The sequence below is a fragment of the Orbicella franksi genome, chromosome 8 (assembly GCF_964199315.1).
Source record: "Orbicella franksi chromosome 8, jaOrbFran1.1, whole genome shotgun sequence".
NCBI lineage: Eukaryota > Metazoa > Cnidaria > Anthozoa > Scleractinia > Merulinidae > Orbicella > Orbicella franksi.
In genome coordinates this window covers 9,527,558-9,542,752 of record NC_138152.1, presented here as the reverse complement: position 1 = coordinate 9,542,752, position 15,195 = coordinate 9,527,558, and the positions used below count along the sequence as shown (strand labels likewise).

At 38.9% G+C, this 15,195-nt stretch overlaps 2 protein-coding genes across 2 annotated transcripts; one reads left to right on the top strand and one right to left on the bottom strand.

Annotated features, from left to right (window-relative positions):
• Window positions 1-280: 280 nt before the first annotated feature.
• On the bottom strand, window positions 281-10,184 carry LOC145495906 (DDB1- and CUL4-associated factor 13-like). The gene is made up of 10 exons (XM_081475506.1): window positions 9,876-10,184; window positions 8,479-8,586; window positions 6,934-7,032; window positions 6,277-6,432; window positions 4,728-5,053; window positions 4,541-4,639; window positions 3,606-3,642; window positions 3,432-3,520; window positions 2,215-2,289; window positions 281-1,102 (listed from the first exon to the last, which is right to left on the bottom strand). Exons 1-10 carry the CDS (start codon window positions 10,143-10,145, stop codon window positions 1,015-1,017), a joined length of 1,347 nt encoding a protein of 448 aa, XP_081331632.1. The 5' UTR covers window positions 10,146-10,184; the 3' UTR covers window positions 281-1,014.
• A 123-nt stretch (window positions 10,185-10,307) lies between these two features.
• On the top strand, window positions 10,308-15,043 carry LOC145495930 (uncharacterized). The gene is made up of 7 exons (XM_081475531.1): window positions 10,308-10,429; window positions 10,582-10,740; window positions 11,785-11,867; window positions 12,819-12,890; window positions 13,558-13,615; window positions 13,858-13,980; window positions 14,798-15,043. Exons 1-7 carry the CDS (start codon window positions 10,427-10,429, stop codon window positions 14,861-14,863), a joined length of 564 nt encoding a protein of 187 aa, XP_081331657.1. The 5' UTR covers window positions 10,308-10,426; the 3' UTR covers window positions 14,864-15,043.
• The last annotated feature ends 152 nt before the right edge of the window (window positions 15,044-15,195 follow it).

Genomic DNA, 15,195 nt, shown 5'->3' with positions numbered 1-15,195 from the left:
GCGCCGAACAAACTTCAACGTTCAAATTATGATTGATTTAAAACCCGCCGCTTTTTCAATTGCGCCTGCTGCAGGCTAATGGCTTTATTCATTCAAACCGAAAACAAAAAGCGACTTGAAAATTTAAGAAATCGAACTCCTCATAAATTATTACAGACAGCACTTTTTGTTCATACATATATTATTTCTCCTACGCACGGCTTCGTTCGCTAAATGTGTTTACTAATAAATTTTTCACTTATTAGTAAAGTTAGCAGTAATTTGTAAATCAAGATTTGAATAGTCTCAAAAAAAAAATTATTTTATTCATTTCCGATGTCTTTGACAAATAGAGCTGAATAAATGTTCACAGAAGACATATTAAAAATATGATTTAAATATTGCATGCATATTTAAAAAAAACAATGTTTGTAAACACTTTTCAAAAGGTGCCCGATGTCTGTAAACCACATTTTCGCTGAAAGGAACAGACGCCAATCTATCTGACGCAAAAAGGCTTGGATAAGTTACGCTAAAACAATATCAAGCATTAATATAGAGCAGTGTTTGACAACTTGCGGAAGAGAGCATTCTAAGTGAATGACATGAAAAAAAATCAAGATTATTTGAAAGTCCTTTCAAAATGCGGAATGATAGTCTGTCTGTTTTGGTCATATCCTGTCTAATCCGAGAGATATTCAAGTTTTTTGTGTTATGCAAATTAGCTGACAATCATTGTCTTAAGGTGCAGGCAGGATGGCAACAGATCATAAAATAGAACAAGAGAAATCCTTGAAAACACCGGAGGAAGGTATATGAAAATAAGTACAGAGACCTAGCACAGGATTCCCAAGCTTAGCACAGACAAACCAAGCTAGACACACTAAACTTAGCGCAAACACACAAGCTCAGCACAGACGCACCAAGCTAGACTTAGCAACCTCTTGGGCGAAAACCGGCGCAGCTCAGTCAACTCTTGAACGTGGGTTGTGTCTGGCATTAAGCATGAGCGCGTGCTTTCTCGTTCGTTTTGTTTTATTCCACAACAGCAATGGCATGTTTCTTTCTCTCCGCCACATGTGGTACGCTTCCAGGTTTGCTGTGTTGTCGTTGGTTCTCTTCCCTGGAAAAGAAAATCACAAATTTACATCTACCACGGTCAATATAAATGCGAACCGCTTTTCTTCTGTGTAACAGTCTTATCTTAATAAGCGCGCTATGATTAGTCAATTTAGCGGGCCGCACAGTAGATTACGGCCCGCCAAAATTCAAAGCTGTTTTTGTTGGTTGCCAGTGTTTCGTGATTTTTCGCCCAGTGTTCTTTTATAGCAAGCAAAAGTTTAAATCTTTCTTTTACTTTAAACTGTGCATTAAAACGTGCTAACGACTTAACTACGATTTCAAATTGACTCGGTTTGTTTTTGACGTGCGTCAGAAATTTGATGCCGTTCCGCGTGAATATAAATCGTTTCCGAACCCGTCAGACACAGAGTAGAGATATAATAAATATCTTACTAACCTCGTCTTCTCGACCCGTACTGTAAATTAAGGATCCTCGTTTTCTTTCCCCTTTGATTTATGGCCCGCGCGCTTCGCGCATGGGCCATAAGTCGACGGGGAAAAACCTTACAATACAGACTTCGACGCTCAGTTAGTAAGAGGTATATCTTTCCATTATTTTATTCGTAGCTGCTTGGGGTATTCGCCACTTTGATGACACTTGACCCAGTTCTCTTCTCATGTCTAACTGGCAATTTCGTGAAAAATTTCAGAAGTGTATCAGCTCTCGCATTGAAGCTCGTAATTCTATTTGTCGTCATATTGTAGCAGCTGTTTTGGGGCTAGGAGCATTCTTTCTGTTGTTTGTTCTATTGTTCTATCGAAGGGTACCAAGCCATTCATGTGAGGCTTTGCGAGAGCTGCTAACTGACACGAAAGTTTGGCATGTAAATGAAAATCTTCCCAACAACTTCGGCAATGCTCCAGTCAATTTGTCAATCCCGAACCATGCATCATCTTTTGAAACCATATAGTGTTCAGATCATCTTCGGACTCCGAGCTCATGGAAATTCAGATCCCGATGATACCCTACAACTTGCTCTACCACCAATTTCGCTCTCTACCTTTTCTCATGCCTTCATTTCCGCACTTTTCTTGACTTAAACCCTCAAGCTTTCATGTTAAAATAAAATACGCCATATAATCTACATCGCAAAGGTTTTCATTAATACATACTTTCTCTTTATTGACGCCAGTATAATCTTTTTCTCCTTGGCTGCCTTGAACACGGCTTTAGGAACATGACGATGTCTAAAACATTCAAACAAGAGTGATAAAATAAGGGAGAGTAAAAGAAAGAGAACATTAACATAAGTACATTCAAGAAGATTAACTCACGCGCGTGTTGCGAATTCCACGCGAGAATACGCACGAGTCGCGTGAACATTTCGCGTGAACATTTCGCGTGAACATTTCGCGTGAACATAATAGTCGACGAGAGTTCCGACTTCTGCTCTCGTTAAGGTTTGGTGACAAACTCTCGTGAATTGTCCTCGACTGCCGTGCGCTACAATCGCATCCGAACCTGCTCAAGTATTCGCGAAAGAAAACCAGAGTTTTCGCTCGTTTGACACACTGATGATGTTAAAAGGTTTTGCACACTACCGATAACCAAGTTGTGCGCTCGTTGATGAAGCCGTCGATAGTTGAAGAACACTCACATCCAAATTCCAACCCTCAAAGCATTGATCGATTTTCGATCACCTCCGATCCCCATTCTATCTGATTCACTGAACAATTACAATTGCGTAGAAATATTAAAAGTGTACTGTAGAAAAGACATGAAATCGGAAAAAAAAAATCCGAGTCCAGATGGGATTTGAACCCACGACCCTCCGTGATCTAGTCGGACGCTCTAACCACTGGGCTACTGGAGACTCTATGGTGAGCAAGGGTGAATTGTGGGTCTTGGACGGAACCGCACCGCGCGGTCACACAAATAATGACTTGGCACATATAAACTCATAACTACATCGCGCAGTCACACTGAGGTATATCAAAGATGCAACCAACCACCCCCCAAAGTGAGTATTACAAGAAATATTTAAAAAAGTCTTGCGACTCTATAAAAGCAAGGAGCAAACTGCGCGAGAGAAAACGGCCGCGCAAAATCCTAACACCCCCCCCCCCCCGCCACATGCGCGCGCCACATTTCGCGCGGCCATATTTCTCCCATGCTTTTTTCCTCGCGTCACGCTCGAAAAACTAAGCCAAAGAGACCGCTCGTAATCTAGCAGATGGTCAGCATGGGGCTACATTTAAACTTCAGCTTCTCCGCTTATCGGACAAAGCAGCTGCGATTTCAGTGCGATTCTCCACTGCACTATATCGGAGATTTTAGAGAATAGACACGTAAAGGCAAGGTTCTATATTGGAATAAGCAGGTTTTCTACCTTTTTATTCTTTTTAACTGCGGGTGATGCTGAAATCTTTCCTTTAATTTAGCACTGTAGCTGAATGCTGCTCTTTCTCGTGGAGCAAGCTGAAAAAATAAAAAGATCTAAGTATCCAGCCAAATTTCCTAAAAAAATAACATAAAGTTCGAAAATTACGACCAAAATTCTTACCGCTCCCAACTTCTGTGAAGAATTCGCTTTCCAAATCCTGGAATCAATTAAAAAAATCAATTGGAAGTTTGTACAGGAAATGCAACAGGCTAAAATGAAAGTAAACGATTGTTCCAACATGAAAGTTACCGTAAAACCATCTAAAGCAAACTACACAATGTGATAACTTTTAGACAACGTCTTTTCACTCTCAAAACGCATCAAATGTGTTTCGTCCACACTACGCCGGAGGAATTCAAAAACGCAACGATCACCGGCCATTTTGGATTTGTGTTTGAGGAAAACTTAGACAGGATTATCGTGACTTCGGCGTTTTCGAAAAGCTCCGTTTTCGAAATGTTTTCCGTCTACACTAAAACGCGAAGCTCCAAATTCCTCCGGTTTGAAGAGCGTTTTCGAAAAGCTCCGTTTTCGGTGGACAATTTCTCCGGATAAATGTGGACGGTAGGCCTAACCGTAGAAATAAAGCTGCATTTTCAAATTTTCTTAGGCGTAGTGTTAACGGGGCCTCAGTCATTTTACAGAATCAGAAACTTCGTAGCTACTTCAAAGAGGATTCGTAAATTCGCTAGTTTCCTAGACTGTTATGCAAGGGAATGCCTTCCTGAGCACTTAAAGGAGGTCAATCACGGCATCAGTTTTGAGTTATTTTGGCCGCGTACAAAATTACCTTTAAATGAAAGGAAACCTGAAAATAGTAGTTTACTGAGATAGGAAAACACCAAAAGAATTAAAATTATGCAATAAAGGAACAAGGATGGTTAAGGATGGACCAGATTGACACGGATTACAAACGACGAAATTGAAAAATTTAGGCTGCACTTTTCAAGTTTCGGAAACCAAGACGTCGCTCCGTCAACATTAGTAAGTACACCAGAACAACTTTTCCTGAGATAATCCCGCAGTGTAGACTCTGGAAATGTATCAAAATTTACCTGATATTTGTTTCGTCGCTACCAGAGAGAACATAGGTTGAATCAGCGCTGAACCGCACGCAAAACACGCGCTGCATTCGACGAGTGTGGTACACTTCCCTGTCAAAGTAAATCAAAGCGGTTGGCATCAAAATCGAAACTAAAACAAATGGACTCTTCTTCACCCGCGCTTTGAAACACACCTCACCTGCTTCGTCCAGAATCCCGCTCAAAAATCCTAATAGTTTTGTCGAAACTCCCCGTCACAAACTCCTGACCGGTGGGAGAGTAATCCACGTCAAGTACGGCCGACACGTGATCCATGTGCACGTTGATTGGCTGGTTAAACCGACGTATGTCATACGTGTACAGATTCGAATCCTCATTGGCTGCGGTGAAGACGAAAGCTTCGAGTGGGTTCCAGGCTACCGTGTTGCTTCTCATCGCCATAACAACCTTGCGCAGTGGAGTGGAACCGCGCATGTCATACAGGATAATGCTACGATCGGACGCTGTGCTGGCGAGAAGATGGCTCTAGGTATGAAATGACACTGGGTTTAAACAAACATACCGCCTTGTTGCAGATCACGTGGTCACGCCTGTTTGAGGATTCTACGTTGATCTAGTTGGTTACCGGATCAAGGGTTGAGTTTCAAGAAAAAATAATTACACTGTATCTGCAGGCAATTGAAACATTTAGTTCATATAGTCAATAAGGAAATTATCCACCATTTTAAGTGGTGAAGTCGACTTTGTATTCAAAACTTCCACTGGAATATTATTTTGGTCCCGTAAAGACGGAACGTTGGAGGTTAATAAGTTGCTTATTATACGGCTTTTTGCCTTTTGCTTTGCGGTTTGGTTTGTGGGCATTACGGAAGAATAATGCCCTACAATTAGCCAATCACAGCACATGTTATATCGGCTACAAGAACAAGCCATACAATAATAGCTTCTTACTAACCAAGTCCAAGGGTTATACTGGAAAATAATGGCCCCAGGCCATGGCAGTGCTGGCTGAGCGCAGCGAGGTCCATACAATATTGCCCAGTACGGCTCAAGCTAGATTAGTAGGTACAGTTGAACCCCTATTAAACAGCCACCCTCAGGAAAATGGATAGTGGCCACTTAAAGGGGCCTGGCCGCTTAACAGAGGTAAAAACAATAGAAAAGCAATCATTGCGAGTTTGATTACAGGCCGCCTAAAAGGGGTGGTCATTTAATAGGTGGCCGCTTAATAGGGGTTCGACTGTAGTTTATTATCAGGCACTCGAGAACTGCATTTGCTGCCTTTTGAAAACATAAAATAAACACAGCTTATGACCATTTTCATGGAAACAGACTGTATGGCAAAATCTAGACAAGCAAAGAACCAATCAGAATGCTCAAATTTACCGCAAGACTCTCTTGCCATATAATAATAAGTATTAGTATAAATCCACCAGCATTCCATCACAAATGCCGTTCCCTGATTGGCTATGTTACTCACTGTCTATTCTGTTGTAAATAGTGAGTAGAGTAGAAGTGCACGCTTGTTGTCAACATAACGGTCATTTCTTTGTGCTTTTTAAATATCTGTGAAGAGAACTTATATTAAATTTTGAATGACTAGTAGATTTATACTAAAACAACTGGATTATTTGCTCTCAACTTTTATGTTGCACCCTTGTCAACCATCACATGACAGAAATCTCAAGCTCATAATCTAATTGTTTAATATTACTGAGGAATGTAAAAGGTTAAGAAGTCATACATACCTCTATGGGATTGAACTTGACGCTGTGTATAGTGTCCACGCCCCATGTGAAACTCCGTACAGGTTCAGCTCTGTTCTCATCCCAGATGTCAACTTGGTCTCCACATGTTGCAAACACGGCTTTCTTCCAGTGATGATCAATGCCATGGTAGAGATTCTACAACGAAAAATGACTGTGATATCAATAGGATTGATGTGAAACTAAAGATTTTAATCCTTTATTAGAAAATTGGCTGATGCTTCACATAATTTTTGCAAACTTTGGAACTAAACAAAACACTTGTCGCTGATCTCCATTCTTAGAATGTTTTAAGCACTGCCAAAAGTGTCATCTTGGTAAAAAGTGTATTACCCATGCAAAGAGACATTAATGAAAATGTGAGGGTCACCAAGCTTGTTTTCAAGTTTAAATAGTTATCATTTGAAATTCACTAAAAAATGAAAGCGCTTTTACTAGGGTATGCAATCATCATTGCAACAATGCATGTACAGGGGGTATACTGCTGTTTAATGTGTACATGACTTTGTAACCTAACTTCATTCCTGAAGAATCGCAAATTGAGGAATTTGTTTCCACTGTTAAATGTTGCCTACAGTGGGACTGTGACAACTGCACATAAACATGAACAGAAGAAAATTAGCATTTGCTTCACAATACCTTGCCAATAATTGTGTTGATTGGAGCTCGTGAAGTCTCAAAATTGATATCAAAACTCTGAGCCATGTTCCACTGTTTTATAACTTTATCATCACCAACCTGAGGTAGAATAACACAACGATGTAACTTGGTGACAAAAGAAATTAATATACTGTGAATCCTCAAATTAGCATCTCCCCTCAAATAAGCACCCCCTTGGAATAAGCATCCCTGTCTTATGGAAGAGTACTGAGACAACAAAGGATGTACAGTTTTGGTCATGTTTGATCACAAGCAAGTCATTTTTGACTCATTCAAGCAATGCACATTGACTGTTGCAACGGATGGTAGACTGTAAAGATCTGCTGATTCATTGCTAAAGCCCATCCGACTTTGTCAAGCCTACTTGTCTTCCCTCCTACAACAATACCACCTGCAACAGAGCCTACGCTCATCCTCTAAACTTCTTTTCACTGTCCCTACTGTGAACTCTGCGACATACAGTGAACGTGCCTTTTCTTTCTCCGCACCTACATTATGGAACAGTCTACCAGATTCTGTTAAAAATACAACATCTCTTTCGTCTTTTAAATCTGCCCTCAAAACATTCCTGTTTCAGAAATCTTACTTTTGATTTATTTTATTTTATGAGGAACTGTATTTTAATTAATTATTTCATTTATTTTATTTATTACTGTTATTAGAAATACTTTATAGGATTTAACTAATTTATTTTTTATAGTAATGTAAGCGCTTATGTTTTTTTAAATGTGCCGAAAAAACTTATTATTATTATTATTATTATTATTATTATTATTATTATTATTATTATTATTATTATTATTATTATTATTATTATTATTATTATTATTATTATTATTAGACCAGCTAAAGGGGGTTATATTACGTAGTGCTTCAAGAGAGACAGGATCCCTCTGAGACTTATGAGGAACTGACTCATACATACATTGAAAAAAACCTGAACATATCTGACCATCATTTGGGAAAAACTTAGTATGTGCCCCCCTCCTCCCCCCTCCCTCTATTAAGCGCCTCTTTCAAATAAGCACCCCCTTGTCTTCACTTCAATTTGAAATAAGCGCCCTGGGTACTAATTCGAGGATTTACGGTAGTCCTTAGTGGTTTGCTTAAGATAATATAAATATTAATAAGAAATAAATAAATAAAAATCATAATTGACCATTCCCCAATGGGGCTTTTCAGGGCCTATGAAAACAAACAGTGAAACAAATGTTAAAAATAAACACAAAATCACAACAAATCACAACTGGCTTGACGCAGACAAGTTGGCTATTTCTAAAGCATAACCCTGGAGTTGAACTCAGGACCACTAAGGACAAATCCAGCTAGTGGTAAAGGTAGAGAGCTCAGATACCTTCAGATTACAAGACCAATGCCCAAAACCTCTTGGCCACACCCAGATGAACAGGTAACATGCCATGATTTAGCCAGAAATGTCAGAGTATCTCTGCCATAAGCCAGTCAGCAACTGTGTAATGCAGGACAATACGAACAGCCTTTATAGCAGAGACAAAAACTACTTACAGAGATGAAAGAATCTCCAGATGGATTGGCACACAAACCACGTACAAAACCAGTGTGTGCTGTTAGCGTCTTCAAGCATTCCCGCCTTGGTAAACTCCACAAGCGAATCTAAAATAAGTTCAGTATTAAGCCAGTCTTTCATTAAAACAGGCAACTGATCTCTATCATTTTATTTTTCAGTCTAACCTTTTAACACTAGATTATAGCACTATATCCAGGATCCAATTTTTTTTGTTGTTGGCATCTCTGAAGTTTGCTTCTCAAACTCATTAATAACTTGTACTCTTTGCAAAAAGTTATACATCAGCGAAACAGGGAGATGACTAGGTGACCGATTCCGAGAACACCTTTGTGAGGAAGAGAAAGATGACAAAAACACATCTAAACCGATCGCGAAATGCTTTAATCACCCCAATCATTCTAAGCAACATATGGCAGTCTGCGGCTTTTCCCTACATTAAGGAAGCAGGGAAAGCCGCAAAACTCTAGAACAAAAATTTATTTTTCAAATTGGCACTCTTAATCCTCACGGTATCAACGTATGCTTTTCATTCAACTAATTTATTCTGTTGTTTTTCATGTTACCATGCACCAACCAATAGTGTAGCTCCATCTTTCTGTATACAAACCACACACAACCCACAATTCCTTGATTCGCTCTGACGAAGGGCTAACGCTCAAAATGTCAGCTTTTGAATCTCTTTAAGGTGGCCAATTCAGCATCATCAACCCAGTTGATAAAACCAAACTATCTCATTAATAATTGACCATGTTTAAACAAAGGAAACAATGACTATGACAGTGCTTGGATATCTGATCTTAATTAGCATAAATTTTTATGATTTTATTTCTCCATTTTCTCTTTAGTTTTAGATATATCAAACACTAAAGACAGTGTTTGACCACATTACCAACCACCTCAAATTTTGTTAAAAATACTTCACTATGCATAATATTTTTAACTCTTTTATCGGTGTTTGGAAATGTGGTCAAACACGGTCCTTCCTGTTTCATATGCTACATCCAAGTGGTTCAAAAATTTTTTGGCTTCTTTTGAAAAGTATTCTGACAGGCCCTGTTCCAGAGATTGCCCTCCATAGAGGCAGGAGGAGAGGTGGGGGTAAAAACTTGAGTGTCTCATTGATCCTTTAAAATTTCTTGCTCGAGCCTCTGGTATCGAGGCCTTGGAGTTGTAAAGGAGGCAACCACAACACTAACGGCAGTTCTATCATCATTTTGTTATTATTTAACAGTCATTAGTGATCTCGCAACAAGTCGTCATAAAGGTTTTCTTAAAGTGGTGTTATACTGACAAGAGTCACGACAGCACGTGCCATGATCAAAGACGCTTTGCCTTGAAACTTTAATAACCACAGCTATAACATATAAACGCTTACCTCTCCATCACAAGATCCAGACAGTAAAACGGATAAACTCCTAGGGTGTCTAGCAATGCAGTGTACGCCATCCGTGTGCCCGTCTAGCGAACTGACAAACGGTTTTGCGAACACGCGTTCGAGTTTCACAGCGTTAAGCGCCCTCGTGTACTCTCTCGGTGCTTCAAAAGGATGCAATGATGGGTCAAGATTGCGATGAAGCTTGTGAATATCTGACCTGCTCTCTCGTATGTACTCAGCTGGGTTCCTTGAAAGGACTTTTACCTTCATTTTTTAAGGCCTAAAAGTCTCAAAAAGACTTCCATAACGTCTATAAAGCCGCCGAAGCCGCCATGTTTCTTTTTGTGTCGCCCGCTCATTGATCAGCGGAAAAATAGGCCTCGTCTTGATGTTGAGATATTCTTTCAGTTTCCATGACGACTTCCCGCGCAAAATAAGAGAAGAAAAAGATGGCGGAACATGAAGCGATGTTTTGTTTGTAAAGATCTCTAGTTTTAAGCTAGTACAGTTAATTGTTTGCTTCGTGATTTACCGTTATTATGATTTGAGCAATGGTAAGTTTAAATTAACAATTCTTGAGGTTTATTTGTCGAAATATTTTAGGATTTTTGCGTTGACGAAACAAGTCGTATTCTGAAGCTTCGAAGTTGTTGACTTTGGTGTATTACTCTCACGACACTCATTCCTTACTGCGTTAATCCAACAGGACAAGTCGTCATCGAGTGTTAAACTACCTAACCTAGAGAAGAAAAGTTCGCCGGTAGGAGATGGTGACAGAGAGAGATTCCACGCAAGAAACTGGAAAGCTCTGAGCAAGAAGGAGATCCAGAAGTTGCCGCCACAGCAAAGGAGTAAATACCTTGCTGTAAGATACAGATGTTTTCGTTTTGCTTGTTAATAGTAATAGAATAGTGTTTTGTTTTGGTGATGAACAGGGGACAAAAGACGATCCACGATTTTTCACTAGTCTGTGGGGGATTTCCCAGGGAGGTACTAAAGACATCCGCAATCGATCGATTGATCTCCTCGGTCGGTACTCGATCGACATCTGATCTCAGTCGTTACTCAGACACTCAATCAACACTTGATCAACATCTCAATGGACACTCAATTGACAGTCGATAGTCGGTCTAGCATCGACCAACTCATCTGTATTACTTTTGATCAACACTCAATGCCATGTCTGCGAAAATTAGTTGATCCTCGACTCACTATCGACCGAGATGTTGGTCAAGTGTCAAACAAGGTGATGATTTAGTATTGATCAGGTGTTGATCAACGGTTGACCAAGGGTATCGATTGACACTCAAGACTCAACTTTTAGTACACATAATCTGGGATGTGTTCATCTGTGGCTTCAGTATTCAGTAAACAGACCTCTTCCTCAGTGAGCACTCAGTCATTTACCCTACATGGAAGTTGTTACCGGAAGTCTTTTGTTGGGAGCAGTCAACACCTTACTAAGAACAAGTCCATCTGTTATCTCATGTAAGACTTAACTGACCTACAGTCACGGACAAAAGTCCTTGGGACACTTATGTTATTTAACGAATTATCTGTGTTTTAGTACTGAAGTTTGAAAAAAGCGCTGCTATATCTTTTAAAAATGCGTTGCTGATCCCCCTCCCCACCCAACACAATGTTGAAAATCAGGTGAAATTGCAGGTTCTAGTTTTCAACATTGTATGGGGGGTGGGGGGCGAGGTTAGGCAGGTGAAGTTGTATTAGCGTCTGGAGTGTGCGCAAAATCGCCAAAAGTGCAAATTTGTCCCAAGACTTTTGTCCATGATTGTAGTTAAACTTGCTAGGGATCAACACCCAATTGATAGTATAACTTTGAAATATGTTGCAATGTACATAATTCTGATAATGCTTCAAGCTTAATTTGTAAATGTATTTTTCTGTGCAGTATGAGCCTGCCCCTAAAGAATGTGGTGAAGCTATGTCTGCAGCAAGAAAAAGATTAAAAGACTTGGAAAAGTCAAGACGGAAGTAATTTTTCTGTTCTAACCTTTGCAGTTACTGTATGACAAAACCCAATCACAATACTATACAAAACATACAGACAACTACAGACATCCCAAGGGTATTCCTATGGTTTGGAGGTGGGGATGCTATGGAAAATTTGAATTACCCCTAATGGAACCAGTCTAGACATGGCTTTTGAAAGCTTTATTTGAGTCCTTGAAGACAATACTACACATTTACCAATAAGACCTAACAAGATTTAAATCACAGTAAGGTCATTGTCATTGGAAACATGTAAAGATTTTAAAGATTTCCTGCAGGATTGATCTTATCCATTAACACAATATGACAGGGTTTGCTTAATTCTTTGCATGCAACTCTTATGACTTAAAGATACCTTAATGGTTAAAAGACTTTGGCACTTCTTCCTGAACACCTCTAGTTTTAAAACCCAAACTTGTCAGTTTCCCTGCCCCTTTCAAATGGAAGTAGCCCCCTGGGCAGGAACCAAACAGCTGGAGTTAGTTCTTGTTTGCAACATTTGTCTTACCGGTAATTTAAAGTGCCATACATGTAGTCTCTGCACGCTGTATCGTAAAACTTGTGGTGCAATAATGGACGAAACCAGCTAAAAAATTAAATTGGCCTCTTTCCACTGTAAAGTTGCTCAAAATTTCACCACACCCTTAATGATTTTCCCAACATTTTAAATTAATTTTATTAATTATTCATCAATTTAATTCTTGATTATCCATGCCCTTAAAGACCCCGGGGAAGGTTTGTAAGATCCTCAAGGATCGATCATTGTACACTGATCGATACACTGTATTTAGATCCTAATAAAGATCCTCAACGATCTGTGATATGATTCTCAAAAGAATCATCCTTATTAAGATTTTACCAGGGATGTATGCTGGAATGGTTCTTTTTTTTAACTAATTTTATCATGTATTTGTTTTTTGTTGTTTTTTTAAGACAACAGAAACCCCCACCTATTGAGGAAGTTATTGAAAATGAAAAGCACACAAAGATAATAGGACAACTAAAGTAAGTATGGTTTTTAAATTTTCAAACTCGGATAAGACACTCTAGATTTCTGATTGGTTCACTGAATCTCAATTATCAGCTGTTACAGGTATACCTGTGTTTGACCTGATGTGGAAAATTACAGTGGCAAGTGTTGCTTAACTTAAAGTTTTTCAGCAGGATGGGAAAGTTCAGTCAAAAAAAAAAAGGCCAGAAAAGTAGCTTTGGGGAGCTTTCTATCACTGGGATAGCTGAGCAATGCCATCCTGGAAACTAGAAAACATCACAGAATGTCACACTTTGTTTGATATAAAAATACAGACATAGGTTAAGCTTTTTCTCCAAGACATCAGAACATATTTCATCCCCCAAGTCACAAACTTTAAAAACCCACAAGGCCTTCACATCTCATTATCACCATTATACCTGAGTAGCCTCTACCCCTCTCCTCCCCCTGTGGAGTCTAGGGAATGGAGGGAAAGGTGTCACATAATACAATTTTCTGATAGACATCCATGATCTAGTCTCCCTTATCAAAAAAAAGAAACGAAAACACCAAGAAAAGAAAAAAAAAGCTATTTTGGGAAAAGTATAAAAAGCTCTTAATTTCATATACAACAAAATGACCAGAACCTATTAATTTTGTACATGTATTGTTAATAACTTTTCTTCGTTCTTACATTTACAGAGCTGCTGAGGCAAGAAACAGAATAAGGCTCATGAGACTCCGATATCAAAACAACAGGGTAAGTTTAGCCTGTGTGCGTAAAATAGCAAGAAATTCAAACGAGCAAGGAGTTTCTCCCCTGCTAAAATTGACAGGGGGGGTGGTGGGGCAGTAATTGCTTTTTGGTTCATACTGGAACACTTGCTGCAAGTAAGTTACTTTGAAAACATTTACAATGAGGGACTGAGAATACATGAAGTCACTTGCTACCTGGGAGTGGTTCTCATGAAACTGGAATCTTTTTCATTTAATATTTTTCAGAGTTCGGAAGTTACACATTTGATTTCCTGCCAGCCAACAGCACTCAAAGCTGTTCGTCTGCAAAGTTTAGTTCCTCCCAACCCTGACAAGATCTACATCAGGGATTTGTTGGTCAAAAACGAAGTAAGAATACATTTATTTTTTGTTGAAGATGCAGAATTTAGAGTAATATTGAATATGAATGAAAATATATTTTGAACTGCAGATAGAGTGTTAAGCTTAAATGATGTTCACAGTTGTGTTTGCAAAGCAAGCAATTTCAAAGAAGCCTGAAAAAGAAAATAACACTGGATTTTCTGAGACTTTCTGGCATGGTGTTTGTATTACTTTTCTTCTTCCCATTTGCCATTTTGTTCGTGTATTCTTTGGGATTCTTTTCCAATGCATTAGGGCACACTGCCGTTCTAAAGAACAAGGTTTACCCCTAAATCGCACCAGTGAAACAGTAACAAATTCTACAAACATTTAGAAACCATAATAGTTAAAATAAACACAAATGTTCTTTTGTAAATTCCTAAAAAAAAATGTTAGGTAACTGTAAATTCAGAAAGTTAAAACAAAGTGCAATTCTATTCAAAAGGGGACAAACACTGCTAAACACATTAACATTTATCGGAGCTGTCGCGGTATTTTGAGTTATTTTGGCCACGCACAAAATTACCTTTACAATAAATTGAAACCTAAAAATAATAGTTTATTACTATAGAAAAGCGCTTACGAAATATTAATAAACCATAAAGGAACAAGGATGATCAAGGATGGAGAAGATTGTCACGGATTACAAACGACGAACTTGAGCAGTTTCTGCTAAACTTTTCAACATGCGCAAGCCGTGACGCAGTTCCTTTAAGTAGTTGACGTATTTGTTTTCAGTAGAGTGGTAAAGCCTTATACTCCTTTACTAAGTATATCTGTTTTCTTTTTTCTTCTTAATTTTTAGCGGTATCGAGTAAACAGCTTGCTGGAAGATGAAACCGGATTAGAAACCGCGCGATTACTCACGTGACCCAAAGCAGAGTCTAACTCTGATTGGCGGAGAATGAAGCTTGATCACGTGCTCTTTGCGTGTGCACGTGAACGACCTTAAAGCGAACTATAAAGACTTCCGTGCAAAACAAGAGACTCCTTTACGAAAAAGTGAAACGATGAATTTGGTGTTGTGGTATTTTATTTCGTCCTCTCCCTCACTCACTACTTACTTAACCTGATGTCTTTTAAGTATGTAATATACATCAAGGATGTAAACTCTTTTTTATAGAAAACACATTCTTTAACTACTGTACGGTTCATACAATGTCAATAATTTTTTTTCTGGTGTACATAAACCCGTAACAACGT

Coding starts and splice junctions, on each gene's coding strand:
- LOC145495906 (XM_081475506.1), bottom strand. CDS start 10,145: ATGAAGGTAAAAGTCCTTTCAAGGAACCCAGCTGAGTACATACGAGAG. Junction 7,033..8,478: donor CTGGAGATTCTTTCATCTCT/GTAAGTAGTTTT, acceptor ATTCTACCTCAG/GTTGGTGATGATAAAGTTAT. Junction 4,640..4,727: donor CGGGATTCTGGACGAAGCAG/GTGAGGTGTGTT, acceptor TTACTTTGACAG/GGAAGTGTACCACACTCGTC.
- LOC145495930 (XM_081475531.1), top strand. Junction 13,616..13,857: donor TCCGATATCAAAACAACAGG/GTAAGTTTAGCC, acceptor AATATTTTTCAG/AGTTCGGAAGTTACACATTT. Junction 13,981..14,797: donor ATTTGTTGGTCAAAAACGAA/GTAAGAATACAT, acceptor CTTAATTTTTAG/CGGTATCGAGTAAACAGCTT.